We start from the raw sequence: 13,637 nt of genomic DNA on the forward strand, positions 1-13,637 counted from the left end.
TATCTAATAATTGTAGCTATAAAATCTGTGCTGCTTTGGACTGATTGTTTCTCTAGGATGGGAGACATGGGACAGCACTTGATTTTTACAGCTTGTTTTATGGAGAGTCACTCAAGTTTGTATTGTTTCTCAAGTGTGTGCTAAACTGTGTTATTTTAAGAACTACTTGAGAAAACATTTCGAAATGCACTTCTTAATTTGTCAAAGCTGAATAAATGTGCAGTTAAGGTAATTGTTAAAGCCAAACCTTAGCAGGGTCAGTATTGAGGAGAGTAGTGCAGTCTGTCTCTGCTTGTTTGGACAAGGGTAGGAATATTCTGCAGTTTGAGTAGTAGAACTGCAATAAATTGACAATTTTTGCCCATGTTTGAACTAAGATTTGAAGTTTAGATTGCTTAATAACTGAAGACTTTAGGAGTGAGTACACAGTGCTCAGTCTCAAAACTTTCTTGGGACAAACAACCCACATTTAAATTTTCAGTCAGCTTCTTGCCCTTCAGTATAGACTTGTTAAGCCATGGCAGAGAATCTGAGTAAAGATAAGGCCATTTTTATTTGCCCAGATCCCAATGTGAAGGGAGATCGTGGTATAATATGTGTTACAGAACATTGATCTTATGACTCCTCTTTTTTTGTTGTGTAGTTTTTAGTGTTACACTGCAACAAAGGAATTGCTCATCCTTTCTTTGTAACTTCCCTCTCAAGGGGTGAAGTAGGTCATAACTTAAGTAGAAAAAGTTATGTTGTTCTCATTATAAAAGTTACTTGAAAGGGAGAGCCACATTCAGTTGGAGAAAGTGTATCACCATCTGCTGTAAGGAGCTGTGCCTGGATCCTCTCTGCCTGTTGTACAAAGGCAACTTTTAGGAGCTGAAAAACATCTTAAGGCTCTCAGAGTTTTCAGAGGGAAAGAACTATTTCATGAGAGCATGTCTCAGCATTTCCATGGAGTCACAATTGATGAAAATGAGTTCCAGGAGGTATTTCTGAAATTCTTTTGCAAGATAAGGGGAAAATAATTGTGTTTTGATGCAGGATTGTCAAGGTTGGAATAAAAAATTACATATGGCATGTTTTGACTTCAGAACCTATTACATGAAGTAAGCAATTACCCATGCATTTTTCTGGTCTGGGAGACATACTTTTCTTCTTTCCAAACTGGATTCGTTGGTATTATGAGCAGTGCATGTACCACAGCTCCTTGACAGGAACAGCAGCTGCAGAGAGAACTTTTGTCTCATTAGTTTTCCATTTTCCAACTGTGTTTTACGTGTTGGTATCTTAGTACAGTGTCTTAGCTGATGGAAAAGAGTAGTTGAAAGCAAATGCTTCTTCTTATTGTTTTGCTTCCTGTAGAGAAGAACTTTCTTATGGGAACTTCCCCAAAGTTCCCATAAGCAGAAAGAGCTGAAAAGGAATATAAATTTTAAGGTGCTTGTTTGGTTTTCTGAGGCTCTGTTAGAAATACCTGAAAGCATTAAAAGTTGTACTTACGTCTCTGCTTTAAACAAGTGTAGTTGGTACCAGAAATATTTAGCATTTATGGGAAGCTTTTCCTTCTACCTGTTTTAGCCATAGGCAACATCATCTGGGCAGGAAAAATGTTGGGTTTGGAATTTCAATCCAGTGATGTGTATGGATAGCTAGAAATGATAAGGATGTGCTTTTGGTATCTCTGCAGCACTTTCCTTTTGGAGGTGGAAGGAATTTCTCTAAATGTGTTGAAGCTTTTTTTTTTAATCCTACCCAATCTCCTCATTCTAATTAGCAGTCCTGGAATTGAAAATTAGATATTTTTGAACCTGAATGTAATGATTGCTACCCTTGTTGCTCCATACAAAACAATTTCTCCATCTGTTCAGGGGTGTCTCTTCTTCTTAGAAGCACTCGATGATTTGCTGGTAGAATGTTACTCTCACAGTCCTCTTTTTTTTTTTTCCCACTAGTTTGGCAAACTGAAAGTACATATCAAACTAAACTCAAAACTGAGCAATGTCTTGCTCTCAGTCTCCTGTTACCTTGTCTGGTTCTGTTTGAGAAACAGATCCAAACTGCCCTTATTTAGCCAGTTAATCACTAGATGTCACAGACTGAATACACAGATTTTTGTCTGAGTTCATTAGTTTGTGTGGAACTGTTCTGGAGATGCATTTTACACTTTTTTTTTTTGTGTTCTAGTACTGATTGAAGTAATCCCTGAAAGTTTTTCCCCTGAAGACAATTTGTTTTTACAAGATACCCCTTTGGTTTGGGACTATTAATTAAGGCCCTTCAGCAAAGGTACTTAGTGTTTAATCAGTTAAATATTCATCTTTGGGGTAGAGATGTGATAGAATTGAAACTTTTGAACCCTCTTGTAACACTAAAGAAAAAAAACCAGCCAAGGTCTGGTCAAGAGAGTCTTACTAAAGTGAGGACTAAGATTATAACAACCTACCCAGACTACACTTCTTAAGAACCTGCCCAGAATGAACCACAGGCTTTGAAAGTTTTAGTTTCCTTGCCTGGATTAATACTATTTTTTAATGTGAGAAGTCTAAAAAATAGCTCATCTTTTTCAGGTGTTTTATTCAGCTGAGTCTTAAAAAAAAATACAAGATCATGTTTCCAAGCAGTGTGGTTAGATTTTATGAAAGGAGTTCTCTTTGGGGCTATGTCCTCCATGAAGTGTTACCATTGTCTGAACCACTGTTCAACAGGAGTGGAGCATAAATATCTCTAAGGACAGAAACAGGTGGTTATCCTCACAAACAACTCAAGGCAATCCAAAGTCCTTCAGAATAAACAATATGCCCTTGTCCAGAATGCTCCTCACTGTATTTGTCTCTGTTGGCCACTTTTGCCTCGCTCTTGGGGCTGTTCTTGGTTGCTTCTCTGAGTGCCTTGTTTCCCAAAGCCTCTCCTAAACCCTGAGCTTCACTCAGGAGCTTTGACTTGTGCTGCACTGTCTGCAACCCTGTGAGTCCTGTGTGGCAGACGTGGGGTAGGAGCTCGTGGTGTGTACGACTTGAGCAGCTCGAGGCTTTGTCTCCGTAACGTTTGGCCTTATCCCTGTGAGGGTTAAGTATGTTGTCTGTCTGCTCTTCAAGGCAAGTGAAATTAGGGTGTTTTTCCCCCTGTTTCTCTCTGGCAGTTGCAGAAATGCTGTCAGGTGGTGGCTCTCTGTGGAAGTTGGATCTGGAGGTCCTTGGTGCAGCTCCCTGTGCCGCAGGACCCTTACACTACACAGAGGGATAGTGCAGGGTTGGCTCGAGATCTCCTTGGTTTTCCTCTGAGGAAATGTTTTACCTTTTTTTGCTCTGAATAAGGTTTCAATCCCAGCAGAAGGAAACTAAGTGTTAAATCTGAAAGGGCTGAAAAAGGGAGAGAAGAATTCCACTGGGGTAAAAACCACAGAGCTGGGGGAGCTGTAAATGTAGTTTGTGCCATCCCCTCTTACAGCTGAGTGTTGTAGCACATGGGTGTGAAGACTCTGTTTGAATACTGTATTTTCTCCCGTGTTTTGTCAGAAAAATGTATTAACTTCTGAAAAATGAACATTGCTGAGGCTTCCTGCAGAGTTTTACATTGCTGTGTATGTATATGACATTTTTGAAGCCTGGAGCTTAATGTTTTTGATACTCTGCTGAATAAAAAGCAGTTATTTGCTTTTTAAAAACTTTTAATAATCCCATGCTAATTAATTTTTTTAGGATCCTTGGTTAGCAAGGAGATTTAAATCAAAATTAGTAGGTGTTAGCTCAGTACTGGGTTTTGTCTTCGGAGTAGGTGTACTGTAAATAACATACCAAGCATGTTCTTATTGTGTCCAAGAAATTCTTCCTCTCTAAGATGTTTCTTTCAGTATATCTTGGAATTTGTAAACTATTGTGTCAACCTGGCTATGTTTTGGGAAGGATCATGCAGTGCATGACTTGCTGAGCATCAGCTGTGCAGGTTCAGGGACAGAGCTGCGTTGTAATCTCCGAGTCGTGGGACGTGGGGAAATGTGTTGTGGTTTCATCTTAATGTTTCACAGACATTTTGGTAGCTCAGGAAAACTCCTCCAGTGTGACAGAATTGGGAGTTCTTTCTCAGAAGAGGCAAAAATGAGGTACAGCTGAAAGCTTGTCCTTGGAGTTTGTTTGCAGCGCTCAGAGGAGAATCTCTGGCTCCTGTTCTGCTGTTTCCTATTCACGAACACTAAATTCATTCACATTTTATGTATATGACTCTGTTGAGAAGCGAAACAAACCTGAGGGAAAACCTGCAGCTAGGAATTGTGTATTATCAGTGCTGAGAGAAAAATATTTGCTTAGGTTTTGTTTACTTAACTTATTCTTCTACTAATTCCAAGATTTCCAGCAAACAGTTTTATTCTCAGTTTAAACAAAAAGAGGTTTGGTACCAAATAAAAATGCTATTCTGTGATAGCTGTTTAACAGAGCTGGTTTTAGCAGCTGAATATATTGCATTTAATTTATTGCCCTATTAGCTGAGAACAGAATTCTTCTGTATTTTTTTTTCCTAGCCAATACAGAATACTTTTGAGAGTAATTTAATATATATGTGTGCGGCATTTAGGGTTAGATTTATATCTTAATTTATTCTGCTAAACATGACTTTGTATAATTTAAAAAAACTCCACTTTAATATGCATAATGCTCAGATTTTAGTGCAGAGGTGGAATGTCTTTTCCTTTCTGCTTGGTTTCCCTAGACTTATTTTTAGCCCTTTTGCATGTAAAGTCAATTTACTGTGCACTTTCCTTCAAAAAAAAACCCAACAATAATTTTGGTACAAAGTAGGTGTCACGCAGAATTAAACGCTCAGACTAACTTCTCACACCTTTTTTCTGGTAGGATATATCAACACCTCCCAATCCTCTGATTTATCAGCCTTTTTGTGAAGTGTTGTGTCAAAGGTGGACCTTGTTCTTCATGATCCTTTACCCTCAAAGTCAGCTCTGTAGTCTGGGGCAGCAAACATGCCCCAATTACTGTGTGTTGTGGTCCCACTTCACCTCTCCTGGGTGCTCACTAATTGCTGAGATTAAAAGCTACAGACTAGAAAATGAGATTTCATCCTGCAGTTTTAATATCTTTCACTTTCAACTAGGATTTTCTTCTGGATTTACTGAGCCTAAACCTGTTTTTGCCAACTTGGCGTAACACGTTGATGCTGCATTTGTGATGTGTTCAGTGGGTGCTTATTGTTGTATGTGAATATGGAGCTAACTTAGTGTTAACAAATGGTAAAAACAGGATATTTTTAAGACTCTTTTGTCGGGGATTTTGGGTTTTTTTAAACACAGTCTGAATGTTAAACAACTTCTGTTTTCATTAGCAGCCTTGAGTAGGTCTCAAAATCAGCGTAAGCCACAGCGAATTAGTGCCATGTTATAAACCACTGCTTCATCAAATTAAGGGGTTTTTGTTGGAGCCTTTCAGGATGGAATATGCCTCTCTTTCCTTGGTGCCTTTCTCCACACTCAGGGACAGCCTCAGGTTTTCTTACAGCTACGCTTGCAGTTCTGGATGAGGTTTAGCCTTTGACCCAGGCACTTTCTTACAATAAACAGTTTGTTGATGAGAGCAGCTGCTGGGCAGATTGTTTCCAGACTGTTCTGTCGCAGCTGAGGGAGGAAAGGCAGGGCCAGGATGCACCTTACAGCTTTGCTGTGCTGTCCTGCTCCTTCCTGCACTCAGCTCTGCTTTGCCCTGAGCGGCTCAGCAAGACCTTCAGCAGTGATTCCTGTCACCAAATCTCTCCAGACCATCTCCCATCTTTGCCTTCTGGCAACCCAATTCCCAAGTATAGCTCCCTCCTAAACCCAAGAGAAACGCAGACATAAAAAATCCTGACTTGAAGACCAAATTTGATTCCTTTCTGTGTTATTTTTAACCTATTGACAGCATTGTTTTTGCTGCAGAAAGTAACATCTGACTTATTTTTCCTTAGTGTATTCTGACCTGGGCTCTGCAGCCTCTTTTCAGAGTGGATTTATTGTAATCTAATTAATTTTCTGCCCACACTCAGTGCTTTTTAAAGCTAAATTAATTTTGGATTTAAATGTAGGCATGGACTTATGAGCTGCACGTGTAGGTAGGGAATGGGTTGAAAGCTAAGATGGTTCATATTCAGAGAAATGTGACTGCAATTGAAGGCTAAGGATACCTTGAAGGACTTGGTTCACAATCTCTCCTTGATTTGGAAGAAGTATTCCATGTGTCACTTGGCAAAATGGATTCACTTCTGTCTGTGGCTGTTTCTACTCCATTTTTCCACATCCCACCATTAGACCTAAGGAAGGAATAAGAATTTTGTCTCTACTGCCCATAGTGCTGAGATGGTGCACTATGTGATTGTGTATGTAAGGTGACTCTTTAGAGATACTTGGTTTTAAAAGCAGACTGAAGTATGGAGACAAAAATAAGGACCTGGAATGATCTTTCAGAAATGATCAGCTTTTTCTGCCTCTCTTGAGGCATCACAGACTAAAGTAACCACCCAAACCACTAGAGACTTGTAAAAATCTAGTTGGTTGTGAATTTAAAAAGTTTTCAAACCCTCCCCTTCCATTTTTTTACGCCATATCTCAGTTAAGGAAGTATAAAAATATTATTAATAAACTAGAAACAGATTTCCTAGTTATTTATTATCCTGAGAATGCACAGCAAGGATCAGCCAAGCCACTGCAGTTCACGAGGACGTGAAGTGCAAACGCACCACAGTTGCACTGCAATAAAATCTTTATGAAGTTCTTTAGGCCATGGGGAAAGGAGGGAGTGGAGAACTGGGGATTTCTCTCCTTCCTAAGGTTTTTGTGCTATGGACTGAAACACCAGTTGTGAAAATAATGGCCTTGTGCAGGCTGAGGAGAGTGAGGGGTGCACAACTTCTTCCCTGAACTAAAACCTTCCCATGGAGAAAACAAATGAAAATGTGATAAGTAATGTGTAGACAGATAAAAATTGATCAATCTTGATATCTTCCCTCCAGAGCCTCAGTGGCTCATTTGAGTGTTTCCTTGAGCATGGGCTGAACTTTGAAATGAATTGTAGGCAGTTAATATTTAGAGTTTTATATATGTTTTCTGAATGTGGATTGAGCATTTCGGGTATTTCAAAGCAGATTTTGAATGTGTAAGAAATAGCTTTTGTGCTTGTTCTATTTATTTCAGTTAGGCTGGGGACATAGTGTCTGGAGAGCACCAGGCAGAAAGGGACCTGGGAGTCTGGATAGACAGAAAGCTGAACAGGAGCCAGCAGTGTGCTCAGGGGGCCAAGAAGGCCAATGGCATCCTGGGCTGGGTCAGGAACAGTGTGGTCAGCAGGACCAGGGCGGCGATTCTGCCCCTGGACTCGGTGCTGGTGAGGCCACACCTTGAATCCTGTGCTCAGTTCTGGGCCCCTCAGGTCAGGAGGGACATTGAGGTGCTGGAGCAGGTGCAGAGAAGAGCCCCAAGGCTGGTGAAGGGACTGGAGCACCAGTGCCATGAGGAGAGGCTGAGGGAGCTGGGGGTGTTCAGCCTGGAGAAGAGGAGGCTCAGGGGAGACCTTATCACCCTCTGCAACTCCCTGACAGGAGGTTGGAGTCAGGTGGGGGTTGGTCTCTTCTCCCAGGCAACCAGCAGCAGGACAAGAGGGCACAGACTCAAGCTCTGCCAGGGGAGGGTTAGGTTGGATCTTAGGAAGAGATTTTTTAAAGGGGGAGTGATAAGGAATGGGAATGTGCTGGCAAGGGAGGTGGTGGATTCACCATCCCTGGAGGTTTTTAGGATGAGACTGGATGTGGCACTTAGTGCCATGGTCTAGTGACCATGGCAGGAGGTTGGGACTGAATGGTCTCTAAGCTGCATTCCAATGTTTAGTTATATGAGGAAGGAATTCCTCCCTGTGAGGTGCTGAGGCACTGGCACAGGTTGCCCAGAGCAGAGAAGCTGTGGCTGCTCCATCCCTGGGAGTATTCCAGGCCAGTCTGGATGGGGCTTGGAGCAGCCTGGGCTGGTGGGAGGTGTCCCTGCCCATGGTAGGGGGTGGGATGGGATGATCTTAAAAGTCCCGCCCAACCCAAACCCTTCTGGGATTCTCTGATATTCCTTTCCTGAGACATTTTCCAAGCAATGCTCATTGCCAGCAAGTTACTTCAGTTCTCCCTCCCCAAACTGATGCAGTGATGATGGCTAACGATTTCCCCATGTCTTTGTGCCACCCTAAAACAAGTTCAGTTCTCATATTTACCAAGTTTGTTACTGACAGTTTGGGTCAGACAGATGTTATAGGATTGTGTGTGTGAGTAGCTGCAGATACTGTTGGTACCTGAACGTGGAACAGCTGCAGCTCCTTGGATTGCACAAGGACCAGAGTCTTTTAGGATTTTGCTGATGGTCAGGGCAAGCGGTGGACAGGAGTTTGGATACACCTGCACTGCTCCCAGAGCTGTGAAAGGCCAGAAGGTTCCTGAGCCAACACTTCTCATTGGAATGGCCACCAGGGGTTGCTGCAGAACGACAGACACAGAGGGTTTGTAATAGGAGAAGTTTGGAATTCCAGCTGAATCCTTAGTTTAACTTATCACACAGTTCAATTCTGACAAGATTATATTCCTTTTCAATAGTGTGGGCCTGACCAGCACTTGCAATTTTGCTCTGTTAAAAATGTAAACCCGTATTTTTTTTAGGGAATTAATAAAAAACACTCTTCTTGCTTATGTATTCCTTGTGTTTATATTTTTGATTAGCTCAATAAGCATGTGGGCATCATGGGGGGGAAAACTTAGCTTGATAATTATACACATATAACAATTCCTAAGTGGTTCAGTATGTGTTAGGAGCAAGAAAATTAAAGCAAGAAATAAAAGCCAGAAAAATACAAGGAAGAAACTTACTTTAAAGAATAGACTCAAGAGGATAAATGGCCTAAAAGCTGTGAGGGAAAAATCACTTGAAAAAATATGTTCAGGAGGATAAATAGTAGGAATTGTGTGGCATATCTGTAACGATGTAACCTCACCTAGAGGTTGAGGCTGTTTTGTTCTCTTCAGAAATGATTCTGAGGCAAAAGTGCCCCAGAATTTCTACCTCATTATCCTGAGGACTTTGGTTCTTTAGTTAGAATCCAGTCATACTTTAAGCACCTCTATTTTGTGGCTTAATTTCTATTCCTATACAATTTAGGTGAGTTAAAATGATGTTTTTGTGTCTAAGACTTGCACACTCCAATTCTGCTGAGGGGATTTGTGTCTGGAAAGCAACAGGAAAATGCAGTTGCTGATTGAGCACAGTTTTTCCATGTACTCCGTGACAAAAAAATGAGAGCTGTAATTTTTCTAAATATCAGTTACAGCCAATCAGTTACTGTGTAGATGTAGAACAAGCGGGAGAATGTGTCAAGGATTTAGCAGCAATCTGTCAGAGCTCTGCTGTGGTACTGAGGGAAGGTACAAGGGCTTCATGCAGCCAAGTCAGAGAAATGCTCATAAAACCTACAGTCACAGTCAGGGAGGTTGGAAGAGACCACACTGAGTCCTCTGGTCCACCCTCCCTGCTCAGGCAGGGCCAGCCCAGAGCACATTGCTCAGGGTTGTGTCCAGAAGGTTCTGGAGTATCTCCAGTGAGGAGAATCCATGACCTCGCTGGGCAATGTGTTCAGTGCTGTGCTCGGTGACAGGGAAGAAGGTTCTTCCTCATGTTCAGGTGGAACTTCCTGAGCTTCAGTTTTTGCTGTTCCCTCTTATTTTATTGGTTTCCCCCACTGAGCAGAGTCTGATCATCCTCTTGGCACCTCCTGCCCATGGACTTGAATCCATTCATGAGGTCCCTCTCAGTGTCTCTTCTCAAGGCAGAACAGCCCCAACTCCCTCAGGCTTTCCTCATCACTGAGGTCCCTTCAGCATTTTCCTTGGTCCTACTGCAGGAGCTCCATGTCCCTCTGGCCCTGAGGAGCCCAGAACTGGACACAACACTCCAGGTGTGACCTCACCAGGCTGAGCAGAGGGACAGGATCACCTCCCTGACCTGCTGGCAATGCTCTTCCCAATGCATCCCAGGATTCCATTGGCCTTCTTAGCCACAAGGACACACAGTTGACTCTTGGACAGCCTGTTGTCCACCAGGACTCCCAGGTCCTTCTCATGATTTACAATCCATATGGAAATAAAATAAGGAAAGAATTATTTAAAGCATATTTTATCCAGGAAAGAATTCAAATAGAGCTTTAGAAAACCAAGAAATGAGAAGTAATTTCTCTATGGCTAAGATTTAGCTATTGAGTCTCTATTACATTGTCCTGGGGGGGTAGAAGCAAGTGCCTGATGGAATTTGGGAAGGTACAGTTCCTTTCTTCATGTCCTGCTCGTGCTGCAGGGCTGCAGACCATTCTGTCTGCTGACGCTCAGCACACAGAGCCACACAAGCAGCAGTGTCCGTGTGAAATTTGAGACTATGTAGTTCCTAAGGGTGGAAAATCTATAGAAAGGTGTTAGGAACAGGACCACTTCTCATTCCTTCCTCAGGTCTAATGGTGGGATGTGGAAAAACGGAGTAATTCCTTGGATAGATAACTGCTTGTAGGAAGTTTGCTTTTAATTGTGGTTTGTGGGTTTTAAAGAGTTGGGCTGGACCTCAGAGACATCTTGTTCAAGGGCAGGAGAGCTTAGTCCTGTCCTCAGCACTCATGTAGGAAACACTCATATTCCTGATCTCAGGCCTGGCAGTAATGGGAAGGAGGAGCATATATTGGGTTAGAACTTTTTTCTTTAAGAGCCAAATGTCTTCCTCTCAAAAATCTGAGGGCAAGACTCATTAGTGCATTATTTCCAGTAGAACTGAAACCGCGGGTTTTTGTGCTTTCATCTATCATGTGAGAGGTGCCTTTGACTCTAGCACAGCTCTTCGAAACTGAAGCTAGGAGAAGTTTTAGCATCTGTGTTTGTGGGCTGTTCACTTAAAGCTCCTAAGGACATGGCAAACGTATCATGTCAAACCTCTCAAAGCAGAATTAGTTATCTCCAGAAAGAGTTCTGAGTGTGTTGTCTCAGGGTGTCACTGCATGGGTAGTAACAGCAGTAAATCTTCTGTTGGATGAAGGTATGAGCCAATATAAGCAAGCATGTTTTTCTTAGCTGCTGCTTTATCCTTCGAGGTTGATTCTTAGTGATGGACTAAAGGCTTTCCAGCAGAGGAACTCAGCATGCTGAAAAACCTGCACAGTGCAGACAAATGTGTGCACTCCACACCTCAGGAGAACCTCCACAAACCCTGTGACAGGGAAAAATGGAGCTTAATTAATGTCCAGAGGAGCTTGGGCTGAAGTCTAGGAGGACAGTACCAAGTAGTCAGGCCAGACTGGACAAGGACAAGCAGCAGAACTTGATCTCTGAAGAGCAAATGGAGTTAAATTTCCTATTTTGAAGTAGATGATTGAGTGAAAATATTCTCAGATGGATGTTTGTGTTTTCACATGTGGTGATCTGTATTTCTTCTTCCCTTGCCCACAGGAAATCCATCTTGCTTTCCTGAAATGGCTTGAGGGAAATGTAGATGCTGAAGGATTAAGAGCATCCAGCAAAGTGTCTCTTAAATTTGTTTCATCTTGTGAGTCCAAACCGGAGGTGACTCCGTCCCTCATGCCTGTCATCACGGAGATGGGAGGTTTCTCCTCAGAACATTTCAGCCTAGAGACATATCAGCAGAATCTCCAGACAAAGAAGCTGGGAAAGATCCTTCTTTTCACTGAAGTGACCACCACAACAATGAATCTCCTGGATGGGTAAGGCAGTGATTTAGACCATCCCAAATTAGCTTTGTGATTAGGAGTTCACAATATTCAGGAAGAAACTAAACACAAAATAGAGTTATTTGTGTTCACAGAGTATTAATTGATCATGTGTGAAATACTAGAGCATCAAGAGTGAGAAAATCTGAGTGTGACAATTTCTTGCTTGGGAGTGGAGTTTAATCTTTGTTCCTCTTGCAAAACGTGAAATCACTAGGAGTTACTAAATCTCAGGTTGGAGCCTGTGCACAGAGACTCTACTGTTGTATCTCATGGAAGTCTGGATCAAAAGGCGTGTGGGCAGCAGGTCAAAAGAGGTGATTCTTGCCCTCTTCTCTTGTAGGCTGACCATTCCAACCCTTAAATTCTGTGATTCTAAGTGCTCTTGGGTTTTCGATGACTGCAGAACTGTTACTCTCCTACATATTAAGGGTTGTTTATCTACATGAAGTAGTCCAAACATAATGAGGTGCTCACAGAGGTAGATTTTCAACAGTTTCTCTGTTGTGATGAGTCTTGAGCACTTGGTTTTCAGGTAAGTTGTAAACTAGCAGTCCTGGCTCTAAGTAGCTTATACAGGGAAGGTGATCCTAGGCAGATTATGATTTGAACAATAAATTTTACCTTACAGAAAGACCTTTGTTATAATAAGGTAAAATACTTGTCTCAAGTCTTGTGGTTGATGTTACTGCAAATGCTTTGTTGTCATGGCTGACAGAATAATGTAGTCCATGAGATCTGCAGTTCAGTGAAGACCTTGAGACTTCACAGATGACAACACTTCATAAATCACTGGAAATTGCTGCTGATACCTATGAGGGAGTTTCTAGTGAAGAAAAGAGTTACCAAGTTTTTAAGGTCCTTCCAGAGGAACTGATATGGATTTGTTAGGTTATGTATATGACACTTGTGTCTAATCACCAGTTCTGAATGAAAGGAAAACATATCTGAGAAAAAAAGATATTTGCTTCACTAAAAAAATAGTTAACTATTGATCCTTCACAATTCCCAGAAAGAAATGGCAGCACTGTCTATGTTATCACAAATTGCATGCTAGACTCTGTTAGGGCCATTTTACTAAGGTTTTGATGGTTTAAAATAGGCTCCAGGCACCTCAAGGACTTAATTAGTGTGATCAGTAGTAAATTTAGTGAGTAAATAGTTTAGCTAGTAGATGATAAAAAAAAAAGTTGCATTTTACTTGGGTGACTCGATTTGCATATACCTTTCCCACCAACTGAATGTCAAACTTTTGTCTCCCTTTGCGCTTCCCCAAACCTTCATCCCCCTCAGAAATGAAGACATGGAAGGAGAAAGTGGGCTGGAACTAATTTAATGGCTGAGCAACCTCACAGTAGAGAAACAGCCGGAGCCTAATAGGGGTCTTTGTCTGCATTTCCACCCTGGCTGGTAATGTGCCAGTCAAAAGTCAAGCAAGAGAAACAGGTGGAAACTATTAGACCTGTCATAAAGTTTGAAAAATTGATTCTGGAGGCTAAGTGAATAGATTGAACTTGACAGTGTTGTCCTAAAGATTCTAAGGGAAAATTCTGTAGTTTAATTTGGGATCCCTTGATTGTTCATTAGCTCTCCAGATGGCAAATCTTGGTGGTTTGGGTATTAATGTGCACACTGTACCATCCCTGGTGGAGATTTGTGTGTCCTGAGCTGACAAAGTGGGAATTCACCTGTGAGTGCCTAAAATTAAATGGCGTTGGCCTAATGGTGAAATAAAGATGTGTTTAAATGTCACACAGTTTTCAATAATCAGTATTGCCTTTCTGATTTCATGATGAAAGCTTTAGTTGGATCACAGAATTATTTAGGTTGGGACCGTCCCCTAGCACAGCTTGAGGCCATTTCTTCTCCTGTCACTAGCTG

General features: G+C 41.8%; 1 protein-coding gene across 1 annotated transcript in view; it reads left to right on the forward strand.

The window, feature by feature from the left end:
• HLCS (holocarboxylase synthetase (biotin-(proprionyl-CoA-carboxylase (ATP-hydrolysing)) ligase)) overlaps positions 1-11,754 on the forward strand; it is a 21,749-nt gene extending 9,995 nt beyond the window's left edge. Inside the window, exon 5 of the mRNA XM_009073472.1 lies at positions 11,479-11,754. Coding sequence (XP_009071720.1) covers positions 11,479-11,754 — 276 coding nt within the window. The remainder of the gene's footprint in view (positions 1-11,478) is intronic.
• Positions 11,755-13,637: the final 1,883 nt, after the last annotated feature.

The sequence above is a fragment of the Acanthisitta chloris genome, unplaced genomic scaffold, assembly GCF_000695815.1.
Source record: "Acanthisitta chloris isolate BGI_N310 unplaced genomic scaffold, ASM69581v1 scaffold8694, whole genome shotgun sequence".
NCBI classification, from domain to species: Eukaryota; Metazoa; Chordata; class Aves; order Passeriformes; family Acanthisittidae; genus Acanthisitta; species Acanthisitta chloris.